Genomic DNA, 17016 nt, shown 5'->3' on the forward strand with positions numbered 1-17016 from the left:
AACAGATATTCTCATTTAGCTCATAGATATCCTCAAAGTACGCATTCAAGAAATATTAGTTCCCTTTGCCTTCTAATGCTTCATTCACATTAATAAGAATTGAAGTATAAGTGACAGAGATCAATGTAGGGGACTCTATTGTCCCAGGGAAAAAGCGGTGGGAAATAGAGTAGAAATACGTAACAGGATGAACAGTTGCCAAAGGAGGTAGATCTTATGTTAGAGGAAGTCTGGGAAAAGCATATACAACTGGAGGGGTGTGTGTGTGTGTGTGTGTGTGTGTGTAGTAGTAGTAGTAGTAGCGGTAACAGTAGTAGATGGAATCAACCAGAGAATGTATACTGGAAAATAGCCAATAGCTGCCACTTACTGAATACTTACTGTTATGTACCAAGTATTGTGTTAGTTGCTTTGTATGTATTAACTTAATATAAAAGAATTAGAGCAGAAAAAGGAGATCAAAAAGAAACACAAGGAAACACTTCTCAGTGAGAAAAAAGCAACACTTAAGAAACAGTTAAGATATGAACAGAGAGAGCCACCTGTCTAGAGGAATAATAATAAGTGGGCAGAGAGGTTTGGAGCAAATTCAAAGACTGCAATGTCAATTAACCTAAGGGAGGATAGGATCTTAAGGAGCAGATAAAGAGTGAAATAAATATTAAATAAGGAAAAATCTAAAAAGTATCTGTTGGAATGGGCAATTAGGAGGCCTTTGATGTCATTTTCCACAGAAATTTTACTAAAGTAGTGAGGTCTGAAGCCAGATTGTAGTGGGCTGAGGAATGAATAGGAGGTAGGAAACGTGGACAAAAGGTAGACTACTTTTAAAAGAATATTGTCTATGAAGTTGAGGAGAGAGGGAAATGGTTCAAGATGACACAATTGAGAACTGATTTTTGAAAGTTAGAAATGGAAATAACTAGAAAATATCAAATCTAAATCAACTTGTATATTAATATCTTTGAGATCATTTTGAATTCATAAGGCATAAACTTTAGAAAAACATCTTCCTCTTTTCTAAAGAATGCTGCTATAAACATAGGGATGCGTGTATCCTTTTGAATTAGTGTTTTTGTATTTTTTGGTAAATATCCAGAAGTGCAATTACTGGATCATAGGGTATTTCTATTTTTAACTTTTTGAGGAAACTTCTTACTGTTTTCCACAGTGGCTGCACCAGTTTGCATTCCCACCAACAGCACAAGACATGGATGGAGCTAGAGAGTATAATGTTAAGCAAAATAATCAGTCAGAGAAAGACAAATACCATATGATTTCTGTTGTATATGGAATTTAAGAAACAAATGAGCAAAGAAAAAGAGAGAGAGAGACAGAGAAATCAAGAAACAGACTCTTAACTAAAGAGAACAAACTAATGGTTACCAGAGGGGAGGTGGTTGGGTAGATAGGTTAAATAGGTGATAGGGATTTAGGAGTGTCCTTGTGATGAGCACTGCGTCATGTATACGATTGTGGAATCACTATATTTACACCTAAAATTAATATAGCACTGTATGTTAACTGAGATTTAAATAAAAACTTAAAACATTTGATTTAAAAAAACTAAAATAAAAAATAAAAAAATTATTTTCCTCTAAAGTTTCACTACTACAGATTTTCTAATAAATGGAAATGGTTATTATCCTAGTATCATCTCATGGTTCTGCTCTCTGTAAGTCTTAGTAATAAAGGTTAGATAAAGGCATACAGAAGAGAAAATTATGGCTTTAAATAAACTATAAATCCTGAGGAAAACATTAGTATAAGCATACATTTGAAGAAAACAAAAAGAAGTCGTAGGAAATGAGATGTCACTTAAAGCAAAGAAAATCTTAATTTAAAAGTATAGGTATTTATTGAACAACTACTAGGTAGAAGACACTATATTTAATTTTGACAATTTCAGCCGACGTTGATTGCCATTTTATTCCTTTCAGAATTTATTCTACTTTTCTCCCATGGGATATTTAGTTCCTCTTGATATGGCCTTTATTTTCTTCATTGCTATCGATTACTTTCATAATATGGAGAATAGAGGGAGTGCTAAATGGTAGCAAGTCAAATAAGTTAGTCATATTGTAGGAGAAGCATTCAGCAAGCAAGAACAATAAGGGCCTTTGCTCTTACAGACATTACTTTTAGAGTCTCTGGAATTTTAAATAAGGTTTGTCTATTTTAATTATGATTAAATTCCAGTGAAAAATTATTTTCCCTGAAGTCCCAAACCTCTTACACTTCAGTGACACAAGGTTAGAACATGAAAAAAAAGTTTAAGATTTTGCATAATAGTGGTTTACCCACAGTGATAATTAATGGAAAGATTAAGTTGTGAGGATAAGTAATACAAGCATTCAGAGAAAGAAATGATCAATATGGGAAAGTATTTGTAGGAACTTCTCATGAAGAGCATGAGCTTGACCTTGAGACTGACTTTATGGCAGGCAGAGAAAGGGAAGGGAGGCTTTCTAGGAAGAAAGAGCAGAATGTATAAATATATGTTTAAATACAACCGGAAAATTGAAGATACTCCACTTGTATCTTTTGATGAGTCAACTGGTAAATAAAAATATCTGTAAAGTGTAATATATATAGTAATTCCTACTATCAAAATAAGGATCTCTGATCCATTTTCTATGCTTACAGAGCAACTACTTAATGGGAAGCACTTTTTGGTGCTTATCCTTCAGTCAGTAAAAGGTACCTAGTTACCAGACCATATTTGAACACCATTCCTTTAATCATAATAATAATACTGACATATATGTCAGTTATACAAATCTAAGTATAATACAGTTTACTTCCTTAAAGTGTTTAAAGATTATAAAGATATCCTTTCTGTGATAACCTTTTTTCTACTTCACAATTTCACTAGTAGTTTTGTTAATGTTTTCAAGGAAAAAAGATCAAAAGTATGTATTTTATCAAAAAATCTTAAGACAACAGATTTTATGCCCGGCGAAAATCTTAATGAGATAATGCATACATGTAAAACTCTAATCACAGTTCTTGGCATGGAACAGGCGCTGGGGTTTGCTAAAGGTTAATTTAATATACGCAACCGATGAATTGTTGAACACTACATCTGAAACTAATGATGTACTATTTGTTGGCTAATTGAATTTAAAAAATAAAAGATAAATAAAAAATAAAATAAGTGATCAATAAAATTTCTTGAATTGAATTACTTAAAATTTCTATCATATAATTGGGTCCTCCTAACTGTTAATGTTTAAATTCCCTTATAACTGTGTGTGTGTGTATGTGTGTGTGTAATTTTTACTAGAAATACAGCCCAATTCAACAATTATTTGGATGCCTGTCATATACTTAGCGTAGTGGCAAATAATTCAGGCTGTGACTTTATGGGGCTTCGTGTAGTAGAAAGAATGTGAAATTGCTTTACCAACTTTTTCAGGTTCTGGAGAAGGGAAGCATGGATAAAATGACAGATACATGTTCCAGCCCAAATGTTAATACAAGTGTATTTTTCTTAGCTACATGACAGTCATATGTGTACATCATAATACATTATATTCTCATAGATTGCTAAGAGATACCCTCTCCACGATGACTCCAAAAGTAATAAAAATCAATAAATGCATTCTACTCATATATATAACATATGACATTATTCAGATAATTCCAATGTACATTGCTCTCAATGGTTAAATATTTCATTGAATTTTAAAACAAACTAAATAAAGACTACTGTTCAGTAATGACTCTGCATGGTTTCATTAAGACTTACGTTTTGACAGTTTCTCAGAAGGCCAACACTTTATAATTAATAAATGTTCAGCCAAAAGATTGACCTTCTGAATGACTGTGTAAGTGCAAATTTAGGAGGAAAAAGTTTGCTTTGGACCATTTACTGAAGCCTAAGAGCCGTTTTAGAATCAAAGTAAGTTCTGGAACGGTGCCTAAGAAATTGGCTCTATATGTTAACATTGGAGAGTCCCTATTACAATAAAAATGCATGCTGTCTACTTTACTCTATGCTATATTTAAAATAAGAGAAATTGTAAAAACCTTCATTTACTTGATCATTTGTGACTTTCTATAAAGGTTCCTAAGATTGAACTCCCAGGCATGTGAAGTGTAAGATACCAAGCACTTTGGCTCTGGTATTCATTTTCAAGCCGAATCTACAGAGCTTCTACTGAAAGTTTCCTCTTTTCTGAGTTTGAGTCAGTTAGTTCATTTACTGAAAGGTTAGTGTTAATGAGATCAAGGTCACACAAGGGTCCTGATGGAAAACATTTGAAGTCAAGGGACCTAGATTTGAGTTCCAATCCTGCCTTTACTATCTGTAGGAACTCAATTTATCCAGCATCCTTGAGGCTCAGTTTCTTCACCTTTAAAATGGAAAAGTAGCACCTTTCTTTCTGTGTTTTGGGGTGAAACAGGACATTCCAGTTACCATTAATGCACTAAGTGCAGGATCTGACACATAACATGCCCTCAATAAATGTTAATTGTGTTTTTAATTTTTTATTAGAAAAACAACTCACTATACACATTATGTATTCTATGGATCATTAGTTAGCAATAGCCATCAGCGAAAGTATTGTTCTGGGAGTGTACAGAAGCCTATGTATATATAGGTTCTCACAACCCTGCGATTATGACCTGAGCCAAAATCAAGAGCTGATGCTTAACCAACTGAGACACCAAGGTGCCCCAACACCTGTTTATATTTCTGAAACCACCAGAAATTTCAGATGTCCTAACAAAAATTCCTTATCTTTTTTAATCACTAGATTCTACTCCTGAAGTTAATATTACACTATATGTTAACTAACTTGAATTTAAAGAAAATCTTGGAGAAAAAAACTTTTAAAATTAAAACAATTTTAAAAAACTTTTTAAAAAACTAATGTGTATCTTTGACAGAAAAACACATCCAGCTGCATTTGATCAATCTAATGAAAATTCACAATCCTTTCATCTTGTAAATTACTTTCTTGGGTAGCTAGAAATGTAAATGAGCAAAAAAGTAGCTATGCCCAAACTATTTGAAAAGACTAACATTAAACTCATTCTGTTATCTATAACATATTGTTACTGATTGTATTTTATCTTCTGATTTTTGTTCAATATTAATCATAAAATCCATCAAAAACATAACTTTGATTATTTTTTCCTGTTGTATGTAGAGTTTCTTTGGTAAGAATTTCAAATATCTTTGAACTGTAGGTGTTGCTTTGTTAGATAGAAGTTTTTTCTCAAAACCATCAAAAATCAGCTTTCTTATGGCTCCAGTATCAAAAGTGTGTTTAGCTTTAAATCACAACTTTATTCACAAGCTCTAAAAAGTCCCCTATTTTACTGCTGCTCATGGATGATGTAAATATTTATTTAGAACAGAGATTTCATTGGAAAGACAGTTATGAATAAAAATATGAGGGAAATCACTGTCCAAAAAACTAAAATTTGGTATTTCTTATTAATTATTTTTTTCAAAATGGAAGATATTTTCCTGGTAATACAAATTATGGTAAAAATTATGAAACAGAAAAATTTGAAGTTCCCTTATAATCTCACCTTATATAGCTATTTACTATTAATGTTTTAGTATGTTTCCTTCCATCCTTTAAAATTATACATTTATATACATATATATGTATATATATTCATAACTATGTAAAATATATATGTAAGAATTCATGTGCTTCTTTAACTTTAAGGTATTTCGTGGACCCCTTTCCAAGTTAATAAAAAAGTGATAGTTTTGAGAACTTATTTAATATTATTTCCACGAAGAACATTACATTTTTCTTTACTATTATAACATTTAAATTAACATCTTTGTACTTAAAAAAAAAAGAATTCCTTATCTGTATGACAATCAGTTCTAATGCTGATTGAATAAATTCTGAGAATAAGCATGTAAAACAACACAGTTTTAGCTCATATATGCTCAATAAATTGTGTGTTGATACATGAATAAATGGATGATTGAATGAATAAACTATTTAAAACCACAGAGCACTCAGAAACAAAGCTTGAGGCAAGACACTAAGGATTCCGTGCTGACACTGACTTGTTCCGTGACTTTGAGAAATTTCCCACTTTCTCTCATTTTCAATTTCTTCGTCTTTAAAAAACAAAGATTTGATATGTAATGTCTGCCATGGCCCTCTCTAGTTCTGAAGGGCTATGATTCAAACAGGAAAGGAAACTTGACTGAGGAGGCAATTTGTTTATTGGAATAGAAGACGTATTGGAACATAAGTCCTTTGAGCTTTTAGATCCCATCTTCCTGTTTTCTCTCCTAAGTCTAACAGACTTTGAAAATTTTCCCAAATGCATATTCTCTGACCACATGAAAAATAGTGCATTAAAATCTACAATAAAAATGGGCACATCTGAAGGAAATGATTCCAAGCAATTTCCCAGAGAAGTGAGACTTAGAAATAGGTCTTTGAGAGGAGAAGAAATTTGAAGGGTTAGCAGATGTTACAATCTATAATTTTCCATGAAGACAGTTGGCCAACAGCTCCTTGCATTTTTCACTTGCTCATTCATTCACTCATCCATTCATTCATCCATTCATTCATTCAACAAATGCTTGTGGAATGATTACTGTTTGCATGGCAGCAGACCAGGGCAGGATTATAAAGATAAACATGATGTACTTTGTCCTTAAAGGATTTGTTCTTTAGTACAGATGAAAAGGCATGCATATAATATTTTTAAATGTTCTATACGGCATGAAAGAAGGTTATATGAGATTTATGAAGAAGGAAGACAATTTCAGCAAGTCAGTTGGCAATGAAGGGAGGAAAATCAAAGAAATCTTGGAGGAGAAGGTATTTAGCTTGGGTTTAAATATCTGTAGGTTGGGCAAAAGATAATTCCTGGCTGAGGAAATGATGTGAACAAAGACTCAAAGGAGCAGGAAATGGAATGCAGTTTTACTACATAATTGAGTTTATGGAAGAGAGTAATGGGAAATTCATTTTAAAAGAATACTGTCAGATTTAGAAGACATTTGAAACCCACACTAAGGGGTTTGGTCTTCATTTTCTAGACAAAAACAAGCCATCCGAGGTTTCAGAGAAGAGAGATGGAAGAAAACTGTTTCATGATGGTGATTTCTGAAGAAGCATTGTGCATGGTGGTTGTAAAATGAATTTTGATAGGCAGATGCCCAAATCAAGTTCTTAACTGAGCTCTCTTTCTTGTTCAGGCTGCTGATGTCCTGCTGCAGCATGGAGCTAATGTCAATGTTCAAGATGCAGTTTTTTTCACTCCATTGCACATTGCAGCATACTATGGGCATGAACAGGTAAGTCTGACAGTAGTATTTCTAAAGGCTGGGGGACAATTCCAGGTTTTTGTTGAGCTGTCCTAGCCTCAAAGAAAGAATATTTAAGCTATCTTTTGAATTATTTTTGCCATCTTCTCATCGGTTCTACCCTTGAGGAGCTTATAGATCCATAGAAATACTGCATCTGCCAAATGCTGCATTTTAGTGACTTAGTACCCAAGGGAGGTAGTAGAGTGAGTATACAATCCCAGGAATCAGTCAGTGTGAATTTGAAAAATTCCTAGCTTTGTGACCATATGTAGGTTATATAATCTCCCTGATCTTCAGTTTCTTCATCTGCAAAATAGAGAAAATATTAATAGTACCTACATAAGGTTGCTGATACGATGAGATATTAAAGTGTTCAGCAGATGCTCAATAACTGTTACTACGTCGATGCTAGTGACAGTAACGATAAAACAAATCATGAACACTGTCCCAGCAGGTAAAAAAATGTGTCTTTCAGAAACCGAGTTTCTTCTTTTCTGCTGTCTTGGGATGTGGTAGACTGCAAATGTGTTCACGTTTTCATTTTTGAACCGGTGTATATCCTAAAAGGGACTTTGCAGATGTGATCAAGTTAAGGATTTTGAGTTGGAGAGATTATCCTGGAATTATCTGGGTGAACTTGATGTAATCACAAGGGTCCTTATAATAGGCAGCAGGAAACAGGTGTGACAGTAGAAGCAAGAAGTTAAGGTGATACAAGAAGGGGTCATAAGCTAAAGAATGCAGGCAACCTATAGAAGCTGAAAAAGTGAGGAAATGAAAGCCTCCAAAGGGAATACAACTTGCCAACACCTTGATTTTATATTTCTAACCTCCAGAACTTTAAGAGAATAATCTCTGCTGTTTTAATCCAATAATTTTGTGGCAGTTTGCAACAGTGGGAAACTAATACATGGAAAAACCTAGATATTTTTTTAAATCACTGTATGTGCTTTAAATATAATTTGATTTAAATACGTAATTATATAACAGGTAATTATTTGTAAAATCTGATATTCTGTAATAAAGTAATAATATATAGAGAATGTTTTACTGTTTACAGTGTGCCTTCACTCAATGAATAGTTTTATTTGACCTTCACGACAACCTGGTGAACTTAATAAGAGTTACCATGTGAGCAATCTCATACTCTGGGACAAGCATTTTATGTGAATTTTGTTGTTGTTGTTGTTAATTTTTCCACAATCCTAAAATTAGTTGTTATTTGCATCTTCTTGTCAATGATATACATGAGCTCACTTAGGTCAGGTAGCATGCCAGAGTCAGCTGGTTAGAAGAGCTGAAATTGTATTCAGGCCTGTCCGAACCCAAAGCCCAACATTATTCTGTTGTACCTAAGAACCTCTTCTTCTTCTTCTATCAGTGAAACAAATGAGAAAGTCCAGGAACTTTGCTTAAATGACGGGGCTAGTTATTCAAGGCCAGGTGCTCAAACTCCAAAGTCCATTGGTTTTTTTAAATTTGTAACAACTTTATTGAGATATACTTCATCATTTTAAATTGTACAACTCAGTGTTTTTTAGTATATTCAGAGTTTTGCAACCATCATGACAATTAATTAAAGTCATTACTCCCAGAAGCAATCCTGCACACATTAGCACTTCCAACTTCTTCCCAACCTCTCTCTTCCAGCCTGAGGAAAATACTAATGTACTTTCTGTTCCTAAGAATTAACCTATTCTGGAGACTCCCTGTAAGTAGAGTCATGCAACATATGATCTTTCGTGACTGACTTCTTTCACTTAGCGCAGTGTTTTTAAGTTTCATCAACTTTACAGCATGTATCAGTACTTCCTGGCTTTTTAGTGTGCAATACTACTTTGTTATATGGATATGCCAGATTTTATTTATTCATTCATCAGTAGATGGACATTGGATTATTTTCCCACTTTTTGGCTATTATGAATAATGCTACTTTGAACATTCAAGGTTTTTTTTTTCTCAAGTATAATTAACATACACTGTTAGGTTGTTTTCAGGTATATGATACAATGATTCAAAAATTCTGTACATTTCTCAGTGCTCATCAAGATAAGTGTACCCTTAATCCCCTTTATCTATTTCACCCATTCTCCCCCCACCTCATGTACAAGTTTTGATACAGACATCTGTTTGCATTTCTCTTGGGTACATCTTGGGGTGGAATTGATGGCTCATATGGTAACACTATGTTTAACATCTTACGGAATGGTTGAACTTTTCCAAAAAGGTAGATGCCTAATGAGTTAAAAACCACATTGTCTACAGAAAAGAAAGCCTATGTGACATACCTCCCAGGACAAAAGTAAGTCCGTTGATTTTTAACCTTAACATATTAAAAGACAAAATTTTTGTGTGCTTCTTTCAAACATCGCCATTTAGCTAGCCTTAAGAAACTAAATAGAACCAAATAAAACAAAAATACACACGTAATTGGATAATCAAAACTTAATGTTCTTTTGACATCCTCCTTTCACTCTTCCTCACTGTATATCTCTAGATCTCTAGTCTTACTCAATTATGGAGTAAAATTTTACCTTTTTGCCTTCGTAGAGGTCATGCCATCATACTGCCTGAGGATTCCAAGTTAAAAATCAAACTTACTTGTGTCTCCGTGCTCTTCTAGTCATTGTGCCTTTATTTCTTTGCTAGCTAGCATATGCTTGGACACTCTCAGACCCGTGAAGCGTGACCTAGAGCTAGGAAAGATTTCTCATTTCATTTGATGTGCTGCTCAGAGTGCACTGGAGTGTACTGGAGAGCTGGGCACTGAAAATGCTTCAGAAAGTACAGGGTCTAAAAGCCCAGATGATGAAAAAATTCCATACTTCCCTAACTTTAGGCACATACTAGATGTACACAGTGCATGTTATTTGTAGACTCATCCTCTTTGGTGATTAACCTCCTCACCCACAGAAACATAAAGAGCTTCTATGCATGTTGGGTGGAGAGCTAAATTTGTTTACTTTCCCTGAATATATAGTCACAGTCTTATAAAATTATGCTAAAATGTGGATGGCCTTTTTATGATAAGGGACTCACTTTCTGTGTGCGAAGACAGCACATAAGTAATTTATGGATGCTATTGTCATTTGCTAAAATATGCTGACAGGAGAATGGTACATTCAATATATAAATGTGCCTAATGTTCCATGTTCCTTGCCATTTGTTTATTTACTTATTTTTAAGTGGAAGAGTAGATGTTTTGTAGCAAGAGCAATATTTCCTAGCTATATAATAATAGTGCTTAATAGACAATCGATTTCAAAGATAGTTTAAAGCTGTCCATTATAAAGTCACATAATCAGAATTTATGGAGTCTTTGTAAGTGGAAATAGGAATGCACAGTTCTTGAGACTAACTTTTACCGTTCCAATTTCTTCTGAATTAAGTATTGGTCTGCCCATTAGCCAACAAATAAATGGATAAAATACAAATGTTCCACATTGGTGCTACCACTTTTGCTAACATTTATTGAGTGCCAGGCACTTTTCTAAGTGTTTTACATGTGATAACTTATTTAAATCTCATAACAACTCTATGAAGTGGAGCTATTGAGATTCCCAGGTCAAATAATTTATTAAAGGTGATAAAGCCTAACTTCAGAACCCTTGTTCTTTACCTGCTACACTCAATAGGAAGTTTCCCCACATCCCAGACTGCTAATTTTTTGCCTAGAATTTCTATCAAATATGTACCATATTCTTGAGATGTTTATTTGCTACCATATAGAAAGTCAAAATAGTTTTAGAGTTTGAATTCACTTTTATACTAACACCTCAGTGGTCAGGTCAGTTGAGGGTTCCTCCCATAACTGCTATTTTGATGGCACAGATTCATTCTAACTTACCTCTTGGGATCATTGTATTGACTTCTGAAATGGCCAGAGGAGACAATGTCAGATTTAGAGAAATTATTTGGAAGCTTTAAAGTGAGTAGGTAAATAATTTAAAGAAATTCTATAAATTACTTGACATAATCCGTGGAAGACTCCTAAGTTGTTTAATACTTCCATCTCTCTCTCACTTTGAATGTGGAGCTCATCTAATTGAGGAAGATGCTGAGAGTGAGTGCAGCTATCTCCCGTTTACTCACAAATCCAGAAACAAACCCAGAACTCCAGTAGCAAGATGGCCACCAGTGACCCATTATGCAGGAGTTGCTATGTAAATCAAGAATCAAGTAAACACTGCTGGCTCTGGCCAGAAGGAGACTTTGGAAAAGATGGTTCAGGGAAGATTATGGGTGACTTTAGGGAGGATTATTTATGTGCAATGAAGAACCAACCCTGAAATTGCTCCAGTTTTAGATTTCTTGTTAGGTGATATAATAATAAATTCCTTATTGTTTAGGCCAATCAAGTTAGGATTTTCTGTTATTTTCAGGTAAAAATAGATCTAAAAGAAAGCTTTAATGATGTGTCTTCCATATTTTTGAAAGTTTTGCATTTTGTTTGACTTGATACTAATTTCAAATGAATGGATTCTTTAGGTAACCCGCCTTCTTTTGAAATTTGGTGCTGATGTAAATGTAAGTGGTGAAGTTGGAGATAGGCCCCTCCACCTAGCATCTGCAAAAGGATTCTTTAATATTGCAAAACTCTTGATGGAAGAAGGCAGCAAAGCAGATGGTAAGATTATATGTTTAGAAGACATTTGCTTTTTTTACTTTATGTGTATTTTTAATTTGCACTTTCCTTGTTTATTAGAGAATAATATTGAAGCTGATTAATTGCATATACTAATTTGTTCTACAAATTATAATTTATTATTTTTAATGTAATAATTAAATCTATATGTTAATCATTTTATATACATTTTAGTTCAACTCTTAATATATTTGATTCTTCAATAAAAGTAAGGGGTTTTCTTAGATAAATTATTCTCATTTTGTTATTTTTCACTAATCTTATTTTTAATTGAGGTAAAATTTGCATATAGCCAAATTCTCAAATTTTAAGTAAATGTTGACTTAAGTGACTATTTACTATCCACCCAAAACCACCCAGACCAAGATATAGAATATTTCCATATGGACAGTTGAACTCTGGAAAGTTCCCTTGTGCCCTCTTCTCAGTAAATAGCTTTAACCACAAAAGGTAATCAATATTCTGGCTTCTATTGCCATAGGTTAGTTTTTTTCTGTTCTTGGGAGTTCAGTACAATTTGGGACTCCCTTCTATTGACTGACAGTATTATTTTAACTTTTATCCATGTTGTTGCGTGAATCATAGTTTGCTGTTTTTTATTGGTAAAGTTGTATGAATATTTCAAAAAATTTTTATCCATTATCCTCCTAATTGCTACTTGAATGTTTCTAGTGTTTGGCTTTTATGAATGTAGATGCCAGAAACATTCTTATTCAATTTTTCTTGTGAGCATGTATATTTATCTCCCTTGAGGGTGTGTGTGTGTGTTTGCTGTATGCATATGTTTAAGTTTTTAGGAACAGTTTTCCTAAGTGTTTGTACTATTTTTACTCCCACAGCAATATATGAGAGTTCCAGTTGCTCCCTGTATCCTCCCCAATATTTGATATTACTATTATTTTTAGTGAAACAGCATTACAGTGTGATCAGCCTGGGGGGGGGGGAGAAGCTTTAGCACATACAGAAAGATTTTAGGATATGGTTAATAGAATAGAATTTCCCACAACTTTTAATTTTCTTAATTATAAGATGAATAGTGGAATATTGATTAAAAGTAGAGTGTTGAAAAAAGTTCTTTCTTTCTCTTTCTTTTTCTCTTCCTTACAAACTTTATTTTCTGACACAAATTCACTCAGAGTTACATCTTGTCATTAAATTCTCTCAGGCACATCCAACATTCTTCCATTGACCCCCAAGAGACCTAATTAAAAACCCAGCTGTAAGAGCTGCTGGCCTTTGCAGCAGAAACTATGCACATTTACAAAAGGACAAGGTTGTCAAAGCTCTCGAACTGCCAGTGCCTTGGTCCAAAATTGAGATCAATATTCAGTTAATAAACCTAATCAATGTTTTCACCCACATGTAAGGAAAACATGAAGGCTTCCAGAGACAAGTGTGAGAAGAGGCTAGGGCAGTTTCCACTTTCCATGTTGAAAAGAGGGCCATTTTATTTTCTAAATTTTGAGAAACATAGTTGTGTCATTTTCTATGAGCCAGTGTGCAATAAATGAGGTATTTTTTCCACAGCATTATCATAAATAACCCGTGTTGTCAGGATACAAGGAATTCTGTTCCTTAGACCTTGTTTAAGCAGTCTCTTTGATTTTGTTGATTTAGAATAGGCAAAGGTACACCTGTATGAACCACTGAACACATAATTATGTTTTTGAAACTGCTTCGCTCTTCCAAAGGGTCAGGAACAGCTCACTTTTTTCCTTTTATTATTATCGATGCCAACCTCAGCTTTTTATTCCTCTGTGCAACTCCAAAGCTCAGTGGTGTCAAAATGAGTATCATTGATCAGCATGTCTCCAGGATCAAAGTTTTCTTCTACAAAAGGCATTGAAATGTATACTGCACCTGTATTCCCCCTACATGCCAGCATCATATGATATAATTTTCAACCCTTTCTTTCTGATTCACACAAGTGCTACATGCTTTCTACTCAATCATTTAAAATATCAAGAGACAGCATGACTCAGATTTTTATGTATTTTTATTTCCTTCTAATACACACTTGATAATTTAAGTCCCTTTTGTACTTCAACCAATTGCAAAGAATAAACCAGAAGATCTGTTGTGCTACTGGACACTGTACTAGATTTAGTATTAGCTAGTCCATTTATTCCAAAGTGTAGCTAAGCCTCCAGATGATTTATTTTAGATCTGGCCCTTGCCTGTGGTAAATGGACATAGGAGGAAGAGTGAATTAATGACCTCAAAAGGGGCACAATTCGAAATCTGGTATTTACAGTATGTTTCCATGGTAACAGAATGTCACAAATGGAAATAAATTCAGCCTACAAAATTAGCCAAAATGTAATTCTGAAAGCAACCTCTTCAGTTCAGCATGTTTGGGAGGCTGACCTATTCAGTCACATATGTTTCAAGTCTCTAGCCTTCTTCTTTGTACCACTAAGGGAAATGAAAAAGGAGAAATGTAATGCTTATTGAGTGAGATTGAAAAGGTCAAAATATTGCTGGACTCCATAAAAAGAAAGTAGTGATCAAGCCCTCATAACTTATCATTTTAATAAAATTAAAAATGGAAAATTTTAAGTTCAGAATTTATTAATTTTTTGTCATCCGACTATTAAATGCTACAGTTCTTTTCACATGGAACTGGATATGATATAGAGTCACAAAAATTTCTAAGGCTTGGCCAGGAAGAGGAAGTGTTTTATTTCTAAAACTATATCTTGGCAGAGCTATTACACAGATTCGTTATTGAAAATATATTTAAGACACACTTGGGAGTTGTTTTAGAGAGCTAATGGGAAGTGCTTACCTTTCTGGGTTACTATGGGAATTTTTACTGTAAGATCAATAAGCAGAGATAAGCAGGGTGTAGTATCCATCCACCCACCCATTCATTCAGTCTTTGTTTCAAAAGACATTACTGAACACATATGCTCTTCAAAGTAGAAGGCTAGGCACTAAATACTTTCCTAATAATTATTTACATCTATTTCTTTGCCTGAAATTCTTCTTTATTTAACTCTCAATAAAATGTGAAATTAGAGCAAATGGAATACCATTCATACATTCAGTTTCCCTCAGATAAGATCGAATAACGTATACATTTTTTGTCACTGCAAATTGATCCAAGACAAAACTAAGTAGAACACAATGGCTGAAGCAGAAATACAGATGTGTATATATAAACTCTACGTCTGATCCAGATCTCTCCTGGCTTGTCCCTTCGGTTAGTATTTATATCTTCTTTGATGAGAAGAACGTCTAGGCCACTGCAGGTAATTTACCAAGTAGATAATCTGCTTTGAAGTTTATTGACTCAACTAGAGAAGAATAATACTGGGTGGGACCAGGGATGGCCAAAGGCAAACTATGAATTAATGGAAGATTGTGCTGCGTTCTGCTTTACAATGTCCCGTCTGGACCTCAAGAACTCTTATGTGACCTCCAGTTGCCCTGGACTCCCTACTGTTCTAACGCATTGACTCATGGTATTGACTTTCCCTGGCTTCCAACAGAATGTGAACAAAGGAGAAGTATCATAAAAAGAAAGATAATCAAAATAACCAGGAACATTCTTCTGATGGAAGGATGTCCTTCTGAGCCACTCATTAATAAAAAAGATTCAAAGATTTATTTTTCAATAACGGCCTTGGGAGGAGAAGTTCACTGACTTTGTTAAAGATTTCCTTTTGGCTTAGATCTTGCAGGACAATAAAATAAGAATCATTGTCTACAAATATAGCAGCTGCAAGGCCTGTGTTCATTAAAAGTTAAATGATGATTATAACAACAGTAGTAATAAACTACTTGCACATTTTTAAAATTAACTATTACCTTCCCTTTCTTTTCCTTCCTATCTATGCTTTACTTTTTTTCTTTAACTATTTTGATTCTATGGATAATTTTTATTATAGATACATATAAGAATGATAATAAGTGGATTTGTTAAGGATTGTTATTTTCTATTTTGAATAAAATACATTGTACAGGTTAACACAGTTCAAATACAATAAATAGCAATGGAGCAGATGATTCAGTTATTTTAGTTTTAAAAATTGCGCTAAAGCAGATCCAGAATTTAGCAGCTTGGTGTTCAGTTTTTATTACTTCAGGCCTGAAATTATTGAATATTCAACTAGATTGCAGGTTACTTGAGGGTATAGATTCTATACATTTATAGCATATCGCCCTTAGCACTTAGCAGATTTCTAGGAGGGAAATTAGTGAAAAAGTAGAATAGACACTTTCATTAAATGTCTAATATGTGGCAGGCATCATGCTAGATACTTTCTGTACTTTCCGGTCATGATCTCCTTTAATCTTTTCAGCATCCCTGCAACAGTACTGTCATTATATCTATCATTATTAATAATAAATCGGTATCTCCAACACTTAGGAAAGTGCTTGGCACACAGTGATCATTTTATACTTGTTGAGGAATGAGTATGTATCAATCAAGTGTTCTTATCTGCAAGCATTGGAAACTAACTCTTGCTAATTTAAGCAGAAAAGGAATGTATTAAACGATATCAGAGCACAGAATCTTCCCCAGGACAGGATAGAAGGCCAGGTTTACAATTCTCACAGTGAGGAACAATGTCCACAATCACAAAAGTAGTCATTTGAAGACACATTGCTACTGCTAGGCACACATGCCAACACTTGTGCTTCCAGCACCAACTGTGCAGAGCACTGAGTCTGTGACTGGAATCACGACCATTGGAAATTGGATGGAGCTACTCTATTACTGCTACACTGCCAAGATAGATTAGGTTCTGCTTTTTTATGTCATCAGCTCTGATGTCAGAGTCTGGCATAATGTGTGGATGGGGGCAGCCCATAGATAAGTATCCAAACCAGGGTGCTGTTGAGAGTGAAAGGGTTACCATTAAAAACTATGCTAGGGTAAAGCCTAAACCAGGACATATGGCCACTCTCTGCAAATCCTGTGCCCTCACTGCAAAGGAGGCTTGAGAGCATATTTTCAGCTCCTATGATTACACATGGTCTTCACCTCTAGTCAGTACTCTCAGTATAGGGAATTTGCCAAATGTCCAAAGGGGTTATGAGGCTGGTTGAGCCAAAG

General features: G+C 34.2%; 1 protein-coding gene across 2 annotated transcripts in view; it reads left to right on the plus strand.

Moving 5' to 3' along the window:
• The window catches only part of TNNI3K (TNNI3 interacting kinase), a 300692-nt gene that overhangs the window by 105084 nt on the left and 178592 nt on the right, over positions 1-17016 (plus strand). For both annotated transcript variants that reach the window (XM_087866002.1, XM_045802016.2), the window contains 2 exons: positions 7196-7294; positions 11795-11933. In XM_087866002.1, coding sequence (XP_087722128.1) covers positions 7196-7294; positions 11795-11933 — 238 coding nt within the window. The remainder of the gene's footprint in view (positions 1-7195; positions 7295-11794; positions 11934-17016) is intronic.

This window comes from Ursus americanus, chromosome 12, assembly GCF_024610735.1.
Source record: "Ursus americanus isolate L20-20 chromosome 12, mUrsAme1.1.p, whole genome shotgun sequence".
In the NCBI taxonomy this organism is placed as follows: Eukaryota; Metazoa; Chordata; class Mammalia; order Carnivora; family Ursidae; genus Ursus; species Ursus americanus.